General features: G+C 41.2%; 1 protein-coding gene across 9 annotated transcripts in view; it reads left to right on the top strand.

The window, feature by feature from the left end:
- The window catches only part of HDAC4 (histone deacetylase 4), a 264,837-nt gene that overhangs the window by 172,299 nt on the left and 75,253 nt on the right, over positions 1 to 17,285 (top strand). For 6 of the 9 annotated variants that reach the window (XM_069782187.1, XM_069782191.1, XM_069782185.1 and 3 more), the window contains 4 exons: positions 7,184 to 7,324; positions 10,304 to 10,416; positions 15,199 to 15,315; positions 15,404 to 15,602. In XM_069782187.1, coding sequence (XP_069638288.1) covers positions 7,184 to 7,324; positions 10,304 to 10,416; positions 15,199 to 15,315; positions 15,404 to 15,602 — 570 coding nt within the window. The remainder of the gene's footprint in view (positions 1 to 7,183; positions 7,325 to 10,303; positions 10,417 to 15,198; positions 15,316 to 15,403; positions 15,603 to 17,285) is intronic. The other 3 variants (XM_069782190.1, XM_069782192.1, XM_069782189.1) reach the window with 1 other exon arrangement.

The following is a 17,285-nucleotide window of genomic DNA, read 5'->3' as shown; positions in this document are numbered from 1 at the left end:
AGGCTGCAGGGTCTCAATCACTTGCTGCCCATTCAGAGCTGGCCATGAAACAGGCAGCGTTGTCCTTCCCTGCCTGCACGTCCCCGCCGGGCACCACAAATCGGAGCTTGTGCACGGTGTATGCTCACTGGTTCATGATGCGGAGCCCACAGGCTGGCACTAACCGTCTCATGTTTGCTAATATTCTTCTTTTAATGTGCAAAGAGAGAAGCCCGAGAGAGGAAAGCATCCAGCATCCCATGGTGTTGTTGGTTTCCTCACAGTATTGCAGAAACACAGAGTTGTTTGAGTATTATTTGCATCTAAGCAGGTGAAATTGTTCTGAACTTACTGCATTGAAAAGAAAGAAAACGGAAAATGAAAGGATTTGTCAATAATTAAAATGCTGCATTTGTCAAGAAAGGCATAATACCTCTCTGAGTTGGTTCTGATTATTGGAATGTTTTAAACGGTTTGTTTTATGACAAATATTGTTTAGAGGAAAATAGAGTAGGCTGAAATCCCGGTGCAGTGTGGGAGTATAATTTAGAGAAAATCTTTGAGCTTTGTACAGCTTGGAGTGTCACTCAAGTTCAAGAGTATCTTTGCTTTCCCACCCACGTTGTCCTTCCAGCTGACGTGGTCAGAGGTCTGGCTTTCCTGTCCCAGGGACCCACGCACTGCCTCGGGGTGCGCTCTGCTGAGAGGAGGCACTGACCTGCATGAGAAATCTCTATTGTTATAAATACCCCTTCCTTCTCCAAGTGGAGGACGTCAGTCTCTCTAATCCAAAAATAACTTATTAAAGACAAAAATTACTTTATTACTGTGATGCTACAAAGTAGCTCTTCAGACCAGCCCATTGACATTTCAGAGAGCAGCAACAAACCAAAGTGCAGTTGGAGGACCAGCAAATGCTTGCTTTAGTCCAGTCCCTCCATTTCTTCTGACAATCATGTCTTAATGCACACTGGGCAATTCTTTGCTCCCATGTTTTTCTTCTGCACCAGCGGCTAGGAACTCTGTGTTCCGTGGGCGTTCCTCTCCAGTGTTGAGGTTTGCCTAGAGGCAAAAGGAGGGGACACCCCCTTTCCTTGCTCAGGGCTCTGATAAAGCAGGTGCACTTTTGACGTGAGAGCTGGAGGTGCCTGTGGGGAAAGCTAGCACTTTCCATCAAAGCCCTTCCTGGGGAGTACTATCAACGGTGCATCGAAGGAGAAACCTCTTCCAGTAGAAGACCAAACAAAGTCTTCTGGTTTAGCGTCACCTCTGGGGACCCATCCTTCTCCTTCTTGGTTCTCTCAGCTCCACCTCTGCTTCACAGGGACTGCCAGGAGCGTGCACAGTTTCACCTCTATGTGTGCGTGTATATGTGTATATATATATAAGCCCAGGTTTGTTCTGGCCAGAGCTGAGACACCTGGCCTTTGGGCCACTGCATCTAGCAGAAAGGGGAACCAAGTCTGAGCTAGCAGAGCGTGATGGGTACGTGCTTGTCCTCTGTGGGACAGATTTGACCACGAGCAGCGTGCGAACGGCAGCCAGAGCAGTAACTTGGAGTGATTTCTCCAAACTGACATGCAACAGCGAAGCTCTAAGGAAACCGTGTGTCTCTTGAGGCATGTCCTGCTGGCTTTCTCAGTGCATCATATCCCTTCTGGCCCTCAGGAGTTTGCAGCCGTGTGTGACAGCATGAGATTGTTTTTACTGGTTTTATGTTTCTTTATTACAGTTCCTTGGAAGAGCACCCGGGGCAGGAGGAGGCTGGAGGTGGGGTCGGTTGCTTCTTCCCATAGGAGCAGCCCAGCATCAGGCAAGGGGAGGGGAGATGCTTGTGGGATTGGGCAAGGAGAAGGGAAAAAAAGGCAAACGGCACAGAGCTGGCAGGGCAGGGCATGGACTCACAGCCATGGCAGGAAGGTTTCTAGGTACGGAACAGATGGCAGCTCAACAAGTGCTTGGCTGGTCCATGAGACTCATGAAGCATGGAGGGTATAGCACCATGCATGTTTTGACCCACCTTGGACTTTTATATATTAACAAGTTGCACTTCAGTAAAATTCAGCGTAGTTCTTGAGTTTAAAATGCCTGTAGGGTTGTTGGGGAGAAGCTCATTTTAACGTAAGGAGATTGTCCCCAAAAGTTGTGGCCACTGTGGGTCACTCACTGGGGTCTCCTTGGTTTTGTAGCTGCTCCCTGGTCTTGTGTTCAGGCAGCCGGTAGCTCCCTCTGCTACAGTCACTGCACCTTTTTGGCTGCTGTACAGAAATTGCATGTTTTTCTCCTGCTTTCTGTAGAGTTCAGTGCTGTTTTAAATGCTTTATTGGAGAAACTCACTTGGAGGATCTCAGTCTCTCCTTTCTATTCCTTATCCCCTTCCACGTGTCTCTTATCTTTCCTCTCAGATAATATTTTGAACTGTGCAAAGCTACTGTCTTTATTTAGACTTTGGAAAGGGAAAGACAGAGATGAGATGTGGCATTTCCACGTGCTTGTTTTTCTAGTCTAGTTTTGGCTATTCACAGCGAAAACCTTCGTGGTGCTCCATTACACTGTGATTTTGTGTGGTTTTGTAGTCAGGCAAGCAAATGATAATGAAGCTGTAAAAAGTGTCAACGTTGTGTGCTCAGTTTAATGGGTGTTAAAGTCTTCTTTCTACTGCTGAGATGCTGCAACTACGAAAATTCAGCATGAGAAGTGCCAAATATTGGACTTTAATAAGTTGTCATTTTAAGGATGCAGTCTTCCATAAATAGCCCTTCTACAGACCTCTTACACAGTACTCATGCCAGCACAGAGTTAGGAGAAGAGGAAGAAAACCCAGCAAATATCTTTATCTGTCCCTTTCTAATCATGTACCTATGTTCCTAGATGTATTATTTCAGGTGATGCCATCCAACATGGTACCAAGATCATAAAAAATAGTTTGTTTCTGCAGAAGAGCAGGCTGTCTTGTTTTTACTCTTGTTTTGCTTTCTAGTTTGGTTGGGAATTTTCTGCTGCCCACTAGGTACATTTGTGACGGACCATATTATTCTTGTCCCTCTCTATGCTGATGCCTACAGGTATTGACAGTCCAGAATATCGGCTCACTTGGCCTTCAGAGGTATAACAGTGAAACAATTTTCAATGTTTTTGCTTGACTATAGATGAACTTTGCCATGTCCGGCTTTACTAGGTCTTCCTGACTAGATAGGTCACAATCCATGATTTTTGGAGAGGGGAGACCACACCATGCACACAGAAGAGCAGTAATGAAGGTCTGGGACAGGGCCAGGCAGGGAGCAAAGAAGTCACAGAGTGGGGAGTGAATGCTCAGTTGCAGAACCTGTGGTGTCTCCCGCTTAAGCAAAAGATAATTTATCTTTATTAAAATTTTAGGTTGTGCAAAAGGCTAGTTTCAGACAGCTATGTCTCTCCCTCTCCCATGTTTACCCATGGGGTGACCTGGACGTTAGAAGAGAGATAAGGTAATTGTGTTGGCCTTTGCCTAGCTGGTGAGACTTACTATGAAGCTTAAAAATACTAATAAAAGAGTAACAGCCCTTCTCAGTCCCCAGCTGCCGAAATTAAGATGTGCAAGGACTGGGCTCAGGGTTTTCACGGTGCATTGTTTGCTTTTTGTCATAAATGTGGATGGGTAATGGGAACAGGGCAAACTCTGCCCAGGACTTTGTGGTTTTTGACTTACATAGACTTAATGTCAGATTAGTTCAGCAGCTTAGGGGATGCAATTCTAGGAAGAAAACAATGAGAATGACATAAATGTTGAAGAATTGGATTACATGGGTCCTGCTGCAATAAATGACGTATAAGAGGGGTAACTTAGGTTTGAGCCTGTGAAAGCTAGGGAAGCTTTTGGCTTATATTCTAGTTATTAATATACTCAGAGGAAAACAAAATATTCTTTGTATAAATCCTTATTATAGGCCAAATTAAGTATGTCACTGCTTAAGAAATCCCACTAGCTTTGTGGAAGCTGACTCAGACTTGGGCATGGGCTTCATTTGTTTGCTAAACAGAATTAAAATGATTTTTTGATAACTTCATGGCGTTTGTGTGAAAGATTTCACCTTAAGATGTAGAAGAGCAGTAAGTTTTGTAATTTAGTCTCTAGTTCTCTTAAGTTTACGCTAGTTAGCAGTGATGGGGAGCAAGCCTTTGTTTGGGCATGCTGCCTGACAGGTGAATACTGGGAGATTTTCAGTGGAATTGGTGTTCCCGAGAGAACACTGAACCTGTGTTGACTGTCTGGTATTAATAGTTACGTGTTGCTTGAACTAATATTTCATACTTTTGAAAGACAGGTCTCTTCAGTTTAAAAATATTTTTTATTATATGGTGGTTTTAAAACCATCTGAATAAGCTTAAATTATTGTTTCGAGTTTTGGAAATGCCTCTGCAGAAAGCTACATCTTTCATTGTAAAATATACTATATGTAAATTCTTCGAATTTGAGACTGAATTTGTGCTGAACTTTAATTCACCTACTTTGGTCTATATAGCATCCAATTAAATGCGTGTAGGGATTATGCTCTCTGAGGTCTTGATGACATGTTAGATTTGGAATTATACCTGGGGGATGAATAGAACCAAATCAGAGCAAACTAAATAAATGCAGTTATTTAAATAGACTTTTGGGTGTTTCAAAACTTGATCCTTCAGCTGAGGAAGTGAAGGAGAAATACACAGAACAGTTTTGCCTGAAAATAGTTTTATCTGACAAATTATAATATGCCACTTTTGCTAAAACTTATTCTTGGGGTGTTTTCTCTTTTAAGGCTCTAATTTTCTATCTTCTTTCCCTTCCTGTTACATGGAAGGATGTTTTCATTGTGGCTTCATGTATGGGATGTTATCTGGTAGTATTGGGTAATCTGTGACCCCAGATCTTTTGTTTCCCTGCTAGTTTTAAGGTGTTTCTAACCAGTTCATTCTCTGTATTTGAAAGCCGCACAATTACTTGTCTGTTCCAACAGAAAACATACTTCAGATGAACACCATGCAGGGCATAAATTGCATATGAATAAAATTTGTGCTGAAGTACAGTTTTTATTGTCATGTTTTTCTTTGTCAGAAGACAGATCCTTTCAACAGCTGTGGCATAGGCTTATATTTCATTTGCTGGTTGGCAGTGCAAATGTATCTAAAATGGATGTATCAGCATCTAGCTGTGACACGTTCCCATTTGTTCTTTAAAGTCTTGACCGGAGCATCTAGACAGTTATTAATACTCAATATTTGGAACAAATTAAAGCTGTGAATTAAAGGATGTGGGATGAGGTACCGAATGTTCGTGTACCCAAAGACTACTTCTAAAATAGTAAGTCAAGTTCTGTTTTGAAGAAAACTTTATAAAGTAGCTAGTTAGAGCGTATGCTTGTATTTTAACTAGTCGACTCTTCTAATATTGCCCTCTGAGCAAATGACAGATTTGTATTCAGTCCCCTGCCATTTTATATGCAAATGCCCTATAAGATGATTCCCCCTTTGTTAATGCACTTCATTCTGCATTTTAAGCATCATCTTGAGGAGTCTGACGCTTTTTTTTAGTGCTCCCTTTATCTCTTGCTAGCATTTTTCTGTCCAAAACGTTCATGAAAAGCTCTTTTTTTTTTTTTCTTCCCAAAAGTTTCATCAAAGTACTGTTTTGATGGCTTAACTTCAAGCATTTGATCTTGAATTCATCAGCCTTCTCATTTTTGAGCCCTGCAATTAACATTGTTGGGCTTGATCTTTTACGTGACCCAGTGGTCAAAGCCAACTGTAGGGAAATCTATCTGTAGCCAGACTTAGTTAATTCAAATCAGTTTGTAAACCCTATTTTAATTCTTCTAAAGAAATGTAGATTATTGGCCCTGCAGTGTAGGGAGCTGAGTGTATCGGTGGTTAATGGTGAGAGCACAGGATTTGCTGGTTCAAAGGGATTAAGCTGCAGAGTTGTTAAGAGGTTGAGGAAGGGAAAAGATTGGGCCAGTTCACAAATCTCATAACTGGCAGGAGCCCTCAAGCGCCAAAGCAGATATTTCATGTATACTCAAGAGATCAGAAAGTTTACAGAGAAAATCATCTTGCAGGAGGAATCTTGACTTAAGGCTTCATTACCTTTATAAAAACTTGATAAGCTGTACCGTGCAAATGTGTTCGGTGTTGCCAGCTGTCATTAACCCAGAGGCATTAGGGGTTCCCAGGAGATCTGCTTTGACTTTTGGAGAAATGAAATCTCAGGATTTGGGTACAGCAGAAGTTTTTAAGAGAGTCTCTCAAAAGTATGATGTACACAAAGTAAGTCAGGCTATGGTCTCAGGAAATACATGCACACCTACCCTTGGCAGCCCTGAATTTTCAAAGTATTTGATGTGGTTTTAGATATGGTTTAACTTTGTGGCTGTGATGATGTAACCAAGTTGCTCCCCAAATAAACAAACCTTCTCCTCCCCGGCATTGGCTTTGGCCCTGGCCGCACTCTCATGCCCTTTTTCTTGAGTTGACACTGGCTCCAGTTGACACAGGCTCATCTGACTCCAAGCTGAGTTGCTTCAGGGAGGTGAACCAGCAGGAAAACATTCACCTGTTTTGGTTGTGGGGTTTTATTTTCGTATTTTCTTTCCCGCTCCTCTGGTGTACCTCCCTAAGCCAGCTCACCCTGGGGTTGGATGACTCCATGGGTGTGGAGCTGCCCGTTTCAGCAACACATCACAGATAGCGTCTCAGCCCCACGGTGATGCTCCACACTAAACAAACAGCAACATCTCAGTTGTATCACCAATTCCTGTATTGATTTTTTTGATCCCGTAAGTTAGGTTTACCACTGGCTTGGAAGCAACTTGGGCAGAGATGGGAAACGAGGGGATGTGAATGATGCTCTCTGCAGTAGTCTGAAGGAGTTCACAGCAGATTGTAAGTCTGTGTCTTCATTTGAGAGAAGACATTGCAGGATGGTTTTTGTTTGGTTGGTTTTTTGTTTGTTTGTTTTTTAATTAAAATGCTGTTGACTTTCATTGCCAGTGAATTCAGATATCGCATAGACTGGTACCTGTCCACTATATTAAGAAATCTTTGTTCCAAATATGTCCTATCAAATGACTAATTTCATTTAGGCTTCTGCAAATGCTGAACCTGCAACCCAGCCTTTGCATTAAGTAAAAAAGCTACTGAAATAATATTAACCAAAACACTGTTTGCTTTGCCTTTTTCTGTTCAGCATCTGAACCCAATCTGAAGTTACGATCCAGACTAAAGCAGAAAGTTGCCGAAAGACGGAGCAGCCCCCTCTTGCGCAGAAAAGATGGTCCAGTGGTTACCGCTCTTAAGAAGCGCCCGCTGGATGTCACAGGTACGTCGGGTAAGCAACAAATCTGCGCCAGCAGTCACATACTCAATGAGATGTCCCTTTCCAAAATTTATTCCTTCATCCAGTTAATTGTGTAGTCTAGATCTCTCATATGCCTCTCAATGTTGGCAAAACCTGGATGAAGTTGGCAGAGTTGAGCAGTGGGTGGTGGCAGGTGGGCATCAGCGGCGTTGGTCCATTGGGTACCTATCTACTGAGACAGCATTACCAACTCAATGAGCTTTTTTTGTAGTTTGTTTTAAGACATGTGTAGACGGATGTAAATATGCCACCAGAGTGCTATTTTTTTTCCCAAGCATTTCTATGATCTTCAGCAACAGGTTGTTGAGAAATAAAATTTCTCAATGGTGATCCTATTAATATCCATGGGGAGGCCATAATTCACGGCTGTCGTCCTCCAGCAGTAAATGCCTTACAACCCCTGTTTGTTTTAGCCTTTGGGCAGGATGCCATAGTTCCTTGTTAAGTAATTATGCCAAAGTTTTGAAACATGTAAGGCGTTTTTTTATCTCTCTCTATATATATAGATATGATATTTTTGACTACTTATTTGACAGTTTCTTGTTGAAAAATAATATTCTTTTGGGAGTAAAGTTTGTAAGGAGGGAACAGAGTGAACTAGATTATATAAATTACCATAAAGTTAATTCTTAGCACCATCTAGGGATGCCTCTGTGTAAGTACCACTGTGTGACAGCTTTTCCAGACTTGTCTCACTTTAAGGCACACTCTCATCATTCAAACAAACTCAAAGTGAGCTCTCTTTAGAGAGCCCAGTGGTTTCCAGAGACTCTGGGGTAGCTATGCACCGCTCTGTGTTTGCAGAGGGAATAGATGATTTCAAGAGCTAAGCATAATTTGTATCAGATCTGAAAACTGAATTTACTTCACTCATATATTGCTATATGTCACATGGCTTTGGGGATAAATCAGGGTCTAATGGCTGACCGGTTGATCTCAGTAATGCCTTCAGAAATGTCAGTGGAAGCTCCCACTTCTCACTGAGCATGGGCATGGTTCATGAAGCCAGCCTGGAGCCTGGCTAGAAAAATATCTGAGTTGTTATGGTAAGAGGGGACTTTTGAATGGAAAATAATTTTTAAATTAATTTTTGATTTTTAGTAATTTTTAAGTCCCACTTCAGGGGATAGAAATTATGTTTAATCCCTGAAGAATACATTTGAATGTGCTAGGTACTTTTCCTATGTCTAGGTAGTATGCACAAGATCTAATTTGTTGTAGTTAATGACATGGTCCCAGAAAAAGCACGTCTTTTCCATGCAGTCAGAATATTTTTTCAAAACACCTAGACTCTCCGAAGTCACTTTCCGTGGAGAAGTTCAGTGTTACATGCTCAGCTGGGTGTTATTCCATGCTGAGTGTTCTTGATAGCGAGATGCCTCCCCAAATGCACAGCCAACAAAAAGCATCAAGGCTTCCTTTTTAAAGAAAAACCAAAAAATCTCTTTGCTACTTTGCAGGAGGTACTTGCAAGGATCAAAATGGCAAAATAGTATGTACAGAATAATGCCACAAAAGAAATAATTTTTTTAAATCCCCCAAATTGTAACAGTTGGCTTTTATTTCTACTGGGGCATCCTAGAGCAATTATGAGACTGCTGCAGCCTGAACCATTGCAGCCACTGGGAGATTCTTCTGGCATTGGGCAAATCCTGTGCTTGGGGAGGAGAAAAGTTCAGAAAAAAAGTTTTAATGTTATTTACCTTCCAAAATAAAAAGAGAAACACTGGAAGCTGTGCCATACACCAGGTGAGAAACCTTCTGAGGGAAGCTTTCTGGCTGTTGCAATTTCATGCGCTGTTTTCTGTTTGTTATTATTTCTGTATCATTAATGGGGAGGCTTTGATTTCAGGCTGGTCATCTCAGTGGTTCTGGTTAGTGAGTTCACAGGGAATGTGTTGATAAAATATACAAAGCTGAGAGGATTTTCTGAGCATTCAGGTGATAGCAGAATTATTTTGGGGATTAACTCTGCCTTGGGTCTTTCCAATGGGAAAGTGTTTTGCTGCCTGAGTGGAGAAGACTTACCAAAAAAAAAAAAAAAAAAAAAAAAAGCAGTGATTTGAAACAGATTTACTGTTTTGGACCCTGTAGAGTTTTGCCTGATTTTTGTAAAATGTGCTCAGCCATGACCATGGTCAATTGTCTGTCCATTCCCATGTCACTCAGGCAGCTTTTACATCTCTTAAAATGATTTAATTTGCCATCCTGGCAAAATATCATCCTTGTGAGTCAGTCCCCAGGCAGTTTTTGGGAGCTCACTGCTGTGGGAGCTGTTGTGCTGTGTGAAGGGCAGCCCAAGGCAGGTCATGTTCCTCTGAGGACCCAGCACGGTGTGGGCACTTTGCAGGGGACGGGGACATTACACATGCCCACTCACCTGCACCGGCAAAATCTCGGTGCTTCTCTGTAAAAGTAGAGGTCAACTCTCCTGCATGATCAGCGTGAGGGCTCGGTCCTGGTGGCGTATTTCCAGTAGATCCAGATGAACCAGAAACCTGCATGGGAAAATGTCAACGCTGAGACACTTCCCTGGTTGTTCCAGCATGGAGTCTGATGCAATACGTGGTGAGATGGTGTCGTTAGGGTTATAGACTAAAGAGGGTGAGAGAAGCACTTCTAGAAAAATGAAGCAGGATGATCTGACATCCTCCAGTTTGGCCTCTTCAAGCCTTCCATGTCTTTTATTATCTTCCAGTTGTGTTCAAAGTTATTAATACACTATAAGAGAAATCCCCATGAGGAGAAGACATAAATATGTTAAGTAGGTACTTGGACAGACCATTTGAAAGTGTCAGTATTTTAAGAGCCCTGGGAAGATTTTGGGGGTAAATGGGGAGGAGGAGGGTTGCTTTCCTCCAAAACAAAACTTGACGGGTTGTTATCTGTGTAAATTCCATCGTGGAGATTGTTTGTAGCGCTAAAAGTTGATTTTGGATGTGTTTTTAGACTCTGCATGCAACAGCGCTCCTGGATCTGGTCCCAGCTCTCCAAACAACAGCTCCAATAACATAAGCACCGAGAACGGAATTGCAGGATCAGTCACGAGTATTCAAGCAGAGGTACAGAGCCCTTCCTCACTCTGATTTTTAACACTTGGGTTTCTAATCAGTTTTTGCAGTTTTAGGAATTTGAGCATACAAACTGGTGTGCACCACACTAAAAAAAAAAACAAACACCAGATCGTGACTTGGAGCGGACTTTGGGAATTACCTCTCAATCTGGGCTGACAGGATGCATTATCTGTTTATTAAATCTAGTTTGAGCCAGCTCGCAAGCTGCTTGTGGTAACTTGTAGTGGTTTTGTTGTGAGGAGAGAGTGAAAACAAAGTGATTTAGCAAGGTAAAGCATGAAGAGTGTTTCCTGGTCAAATGCAAGTATTTTAAGATTTTGGGAATCTGTTCTCATATATTGTATATGGGGTGAATTTGTTGTGTGCAGTAGGTTAGTCTAAATATGGCCAAACCAGAACTGGATTAAAGGGAACGGATTTAACCTTTTTCTCCCCACTTTGGGATTTGAAAGCTTGGTGCCTGATGCCATGTGCTAGCTTAGAATCCCATAAGCTTTCACCATCACTTGAGGCATCTGCTATGGATGTCAAGGGCAGAGTATTGGGCTGGGTAAACTGAAGTTCAATTCAACATGGCAGCTGCTGTGTTCAGGGTTACGGAAACGCAAGGTTTTCTAAAGGCAGATATTGGGGTGTGGGCCATGTTAACTGGCTCTCACCAATAAGCCTTACATGTAGAAAACCAGTGTGGTTATGTCATGTCACCGGTGCATTTCTTTTTATCCAGCTTACCATTAGCTGTTCTCCCCATGAATATAGTGTCTGTCTGAACATCAGGACTGTAAAAACAGGCTTGGGCTTGTTCTCTCCAAATTGTCATTTAGAGTTGAAAAGGACTTCTTATAGTATAAATGTAAGCCCTTATTGCTTTCTAGTTTTGTACAGATTTTCACTTTATTTTTATTTCTAATGTAGTGTAACAGCATTTAATATAGGCAATATGCCTTCTACTCCACCCTCTCCTCTGCAAATTATCCAACACATATCTATATTCACTCTAGTTTATTGTAGACTTTACAAGATTTAGACAATTATTGTAAAGATTAAGATAGTGTAAGGTGGAGTCTTAACTTGACACTAGGAGCTGAAGCTGCTCTAAAGAGACATGGCTTTTGAGACGCACGCCGGCAATTTAGTAGTTTGGAGCAGACCTGGAAAAAGGTATCTTACACACAGGGTTATTTATCAGGTTTGCAGAACTGAAGACTGGCTGAGCTGAGGGCACATCTTAAGTACATTTGTGTGGGCCCTGGGAAGACTACCACCAAGTTACCAGTTTTGCTGATCCAGGAGCTGTCAATCTTGTCTATACTTAACAAACTGCAAGTCCCCAATTACTGCTGATGGAAAAAGTAGTGAATTCAATAATTTCTTGTGATATAAACAGGGCAGTCAGCTTCCCACAAGACAGTCTTAGCTCACGCAGGTGAATGTGAAGCTGTAATATTCTTCTTAACCATTTTATTTTTCAACTAAATGATTTGAGGTAATCATCTGTGACTAGACCACCAATACCTAATAAAATGGACACAGACTATAAGAAAAACTCTTTTCATCAACTACTTGTAATGCAGCAATTTTGTAGCTCAGACTGAGGCATGAGTGGCACAGACCATTTCAAAAAAATCCCTATACTGCCAAAGCCTTTCCCTGGAAATCGTCTTTGCCTGTTTTGCAACTGTACCGCAGCAGGTAATTCACAGCGATGCTGCTGCATGCAAGGAAAGAAGCGTGTTCATCTAGAATTTTAACAAGAGCAGCATTTGATGCACCATCTCCAAACAACCTATGCATAAAGGAGGAAGAAAATCTAGTTTTCATTTCCCTGAAAATAATGTCTAGAGGTTTTTTCACCTTTTTATAATTTCTGGAAAATAGGAAAAATATAACATACAAATAATTGTGCAGTTCCAGTTTTAAAACTGCCCAGGACTGTGTTAAGTATATTGGATCATTGCTATCACAGAACAGAATGAAACATAAATCACTGTGTGATGGGAAACAGAACATCAATAACCTGTTGCACAAAGTGTTCTCCCAGCGTTTCAGGTGTAGTTGAATGGCTTAGCTAAATGTCCTAGTCCTTTGCATTTGTTTTGGGGAAAAATAGCTGCACTTTGTTCTAGTATTTCATGTTGTGTCATACTAGCTGATCCATTTGCCTGTATAAGTTCATTTTGGAAAAAATAACTGGGCAAGGTAGGGACTTGGTTTCTTGAAAATCTTCTTTTTCAGTAGAAGTGGTATTACCTGGTAGCCCAAGTGTTGGAGATTTCTTTAATACCAGTTGAACAAGCTTCTCATGTTCCCACTTTTAAATATTCAGAAATATTTAAATGTTTCTGAAAAAATAACGTTGCTAACTTTAAGTGTTTCATGCTTACCTTCGTGTTTTATTTTAAATGAGAAATATGTCTCTTTTGTTTCTTAGTTTGCTAGGTTACCTCTTAAACCATTTCAGATATGTTGGAAGGTGGTATCTGAGTTTGTTATTTAAGTTTCAATGCTTGCCTTCAGTGTGGAAAGATTGCAGCTCTCTGCCTCCTTTTAAAATAGGCAATATCTATTTTTAAATACTGTTTTTAAATCTAAAGGTTTTTCCATCTCTGAAAGGTACATGATATTCATTGCCATTGCAGTTGATACAAGACTATAAAAAGTACTTGACTACAGATGAAAATTGTACATGCTGAAATTGTTCTCTTCTGTGCAATTCAAAAAATGTTTGTGTACAGCCCGTAGGTGGGATCTGTGTATTTAAAGTGATGGTAATGCTGCTAAATACCATATGCTGATAGCGTCAAGCTGCTGCATTTTTCTCTTCACTGTTTTTAAAACAAATCCCCAGGAGATAGTTTGAGGCACAAGTACAGAGTATTGATTGTTCAAAGAAAAAATGGGTGTAGTTTTGTTGCATTTATGATACCAGTAAAATATTTCATTACTCTGCTGACAATAACTGTCTTATTCTCGATGTGGCATGCTAACATTATGTAATTTAAATTAAAGCAAAATTGCCAGTAGTGCTCAAAATTACTTGGAAGAAGCGTGTGGGTATGCACAATCATATGTCCTTACCAGGTACTGCTCAACAGCAAAATGCTCCCTGCAAATTTCCTCCTTTAGGGCAGCAAATTGTCAACTGAGATCTTAAAAACAGATGGGAGAACTGATCCGTAATATATTTTCAATAAGCTTGAATGACATTAATGAAAGTGCAACAAGGCAAAAGGAAATAAGAAAAAATTCACTTCGCAGACAAAACTTTGCACAGGGTCATATGAAAACTAGGTGACTTTGTTGAACACTTGGAATTTAGACACAGTTGGACATGGGGAGAATGACTGGCAAGTTAGTGGCACATCGAAGAGCGCATTTGAAAGGCATCCCAGTGTCTGGTAATGGTGACCCACACAGTCATGGAAAGGCTTTACTTCTTCTGTCCTTCTTGCACTCTTGCACAGGTAGCACGAACCTCAGGTGCGAAGGTGGGTTGTCCTGTTAAAGCTGTCAGCTGGTCCTGTTAAATTTCCATAAGTCGAGGCAGGATTGCTTTTGAGGATTGTTCTGTAGAAAATGTTTGGTTTTCAATGTTAGTTCTTATATGCACTTTTTTTCCCCCTAAAAGGTTGCTGCAAATTTTTTTAAGTCTCACCTTTGAGTCTTTGAGGGAGAAAAATAGGGTTTTATTATCCAGACCTGGCCCAGCCCTGCAACCAAGGAAATAACCTGCCAAGTCTCATTGACTTACAGGACTATGAATTTAAGTCTAAAATGTATAAAGCCATTCTTCAGATCTCTGTTATATCAATGTAGATTGTTCCATAGTATAATACTAAGTTAATCATAATCCCTTTTTTCACAATAGCACCTGAGTTAAACAGTAGAAATTGTATAGAAAGTCTTTTTGAAATCTAAACTCTATTTTATTTAAGTTGGAAAATCACCTGCGGAGAATTCAGGGTGATCAGAACACTTGTTTCCTAACTGGAAGATCGGGCAGTTTATTGTAATTTTTATAATGGGTTTTCTAGCGCATGTTTCAAATCAATCTTGTTTTGAAATTAAAGGCATTTTTACTTAAGTGTTCCTGCTTTAAATGGCCATAAGATAATTCAGTACATCTTGCATTTCACCCTGAAAATCAGGAAATAGCTACATAAATGCAACCTTAAGGCTTTTTGATGAAATTTTGAAGTCTAATTTAAGCTAAAGCACACTAGTAAATAGCATAAATTGTCTGTGATTTGTGAAAGAGAACAACAGCCATTGTAATGCCATTTTTTTTGAGGTAATCTGTTTTAGCTTTAAAAGGGCAAACACTTGAGAAGGAGAAGTAAGCTGTTAAATCTTTGCAAAAGCTTTTTGTGGTGGCACTGCATGAAGACCGAGCAGAAGCAGAGCACCAGTGAGGATGTAGGGGTGATCTTTAGTCCCCAGGAAAGATCAAATAAACTGTAAAAGGTCTCTCTGTAGGGCAGCGAGGTTGGCAGCAGTTGCAGAGCAAGATCATCCCTGTGTTGGTTATCCTGGTCTTGTCACCCCTGCATGGCCACAGCAGCGGCAGTGTTTGGGGCACGTACCTAGTCTGTGCTTGTTTAGGCTGGATCTGAAGCACAGCTTAGCTCCCCCGTTCAGTATTTCCAATGTCAGCAGTGAAGTTGCACACTCTGTACGTTTCTGATGTGTTCTCACAGCAAGCGTACTGTGTCCTCGATCTGATCTGTGGATGCTCTCTCACCAGGACAATGTTCTTGATTTTGTTTCCAGACCAGCTTGGCTCACAGACTTGTGAATCGTGAAGGCTCGGTAACACAGCTGCCACTCTACACATCTCCTTCTTTGCCCAACATCACACTAGGACTGCCTGCAACTGGCCCTTCCAGCGTAAGTTGGAGGGGGGATGCAGCCTTTGAAATGTTGCTTGCACCAATTTATCCCTTAACCTGCTGTGCCATCAATTGTGCGTTTGCAGGGAGGATCAGCACAGCAGGATGCAGAGAGACTTACTATCCCAACCTTACAGCAGCGGATCTCTTTATTTCCTGGCACTCACCTCACTCCCTACTTGAGCACTACAACGTTGGAAAGAGATGGGGGAACTGCACATAACCCTCTTCTGCAACACATGGTCTTACTGGAACAGCCAACTGCACAAACTCCCTTAGTCACAGGTGAGCACTCCGTAGATAATGTGCAAAACTCAGTCCCAGCTGGGGAAAGAGAGCAAGTGACATCTGTTGGGTTTTTTTGTAAAGTCTGTCTCTTGTGCCAAAGAGATACTGCATCATGTATGCATTCTGTAGGTATAACATATAACCTTTAGGATGTGTTCGTTGATATGTTGGTTAGTGGAGACATTTGCAAAATCAGAGGTTGCCCACCTCATGCAGAGATAGGGGAAAGCTGCCTTGTCATTTTGGTGGAATGAAAATAAATAGTATTTACTTCCCTAAGTAAAGCGTAAGTTTGTAGGCCACAATTTAAAACTGTATTGTTAGAGTTTTAACCACTTTAGATTAACGTGGAGACAAAAACTTTGTGTCTTATGATTACCCTTCCTGTTTATCACGGATGGTTTCTATTCTCTATATGAAAGGTATGCATTTACAAAATCTCAGATTAAAATACTTGCTTTTCATCATTATTATAAATGGCAAAAGCATGGCAAAATCAACTGCATTCAAACAGATTGTATTTGTTTGTATATGTTACACTTTCAGTATGCTAATTGCTTTGAATCACTCCCTGTGTCATATTTTCAAAATTAAGTACCTGTGGGAAGGCATATTTCTATAAATAGGGTTGATTCAAAGCAATAATCCCCTGTAGGATGCATTTCTGGTTTACAGTGTGTAATGTTGGGACAAAGGACATTCTGCATAAGTTATAGATGTGTTGATTTTTATTTCTTTCATTCCATTTCTAATGGAAACTCTTGAGATATGTCGATCACTGAAGCATTACAGCACTGCTCACTGGTTTGGCTCATGTCTGGTTTTACATTCACATCCCAGGAATATACGTGGAGTTGTGATAAGCTTATAAGCATATACATAAGGGGAAGCTGAAGCACAGAAGTGTGGTATTTAGCCAGCACTCTGAGGCATGAGAGTGGTGCGTGCAGATTCCTTGAACCTTTACGTAATGTTCTGTTGCCTCCTTCTGCCGTGGTTGCTGTGGCATGACGAGTTTACCCAGAGTCGTGGCATGACGAGTTTACCCAGAGTCATGGCATGGCTCTTCACCAGTTGCCCTTTGCCCAAGGTCTGTTGATGAAGAGCCATTGGAGAAGACTTCCCCTCTTATCCTATCACCAAAACTTTGTTCTCTGTTTGTGCTGGTGTTTGCTTTAAAGCACACGTAGGAAGAAGTGCTGTTCTGTTTCCTATTGAACCTCTCTCAAAGCCTCCCTCAGTTACAGGGTACTGTGTTTGCTTTCAAGTTGTATTCCTTCTAGTCCACCTGCTATGTGCAGTGTTTTCAAAGTGAGTACAACACGTTATAAACCAACACTTAGGAGAAATATTCACAATACAACAGAGCAACAAGAAGAAACACACATTCCAGATGCAGCAACTGAAAGAGAGCAAGCTAACACATGGTCTCAAAAGCCCTAAGTGGACTGGCTGCCAAACTACAGTTAGTACTTCTAACTTCCTTGGAAGCAAAGTGGAGTTTATTAGTATTTTGCTTATAGCCTTCAGCTCTGGAGATAGTCTCCTGACGGCTGCAAAATGATCCAGCACGATGACATGTTCTTTCTGTGCAGGAAGGTAGGCCTGGGGGTTTTGGGAAACTAGAGCAGAATTCCTTAGGTCTGCTGTTCCTCTTGTGACAGGTTACTCTAGATAATA

This window comes from Haliaeetus albicilla, chromosome 4 (genome assembly GCF_947461875.1).
Source record: "Haliaeetus albicilla chromosome 4, bHalAlb1.1, whole genome shotgun sequence".
Lineage (NCBI taxonomy): Eukaryota > Metazoa > Chordata > Aves > Accipitriformes > Accipitridae > Haliaeetus > Haliaeetus albicilla.
The sequence above is the reverse complement of the archived record's forward strand: the minus strand, read 5'-3'. Positions and strand labels throughout refer to the sequence as shown.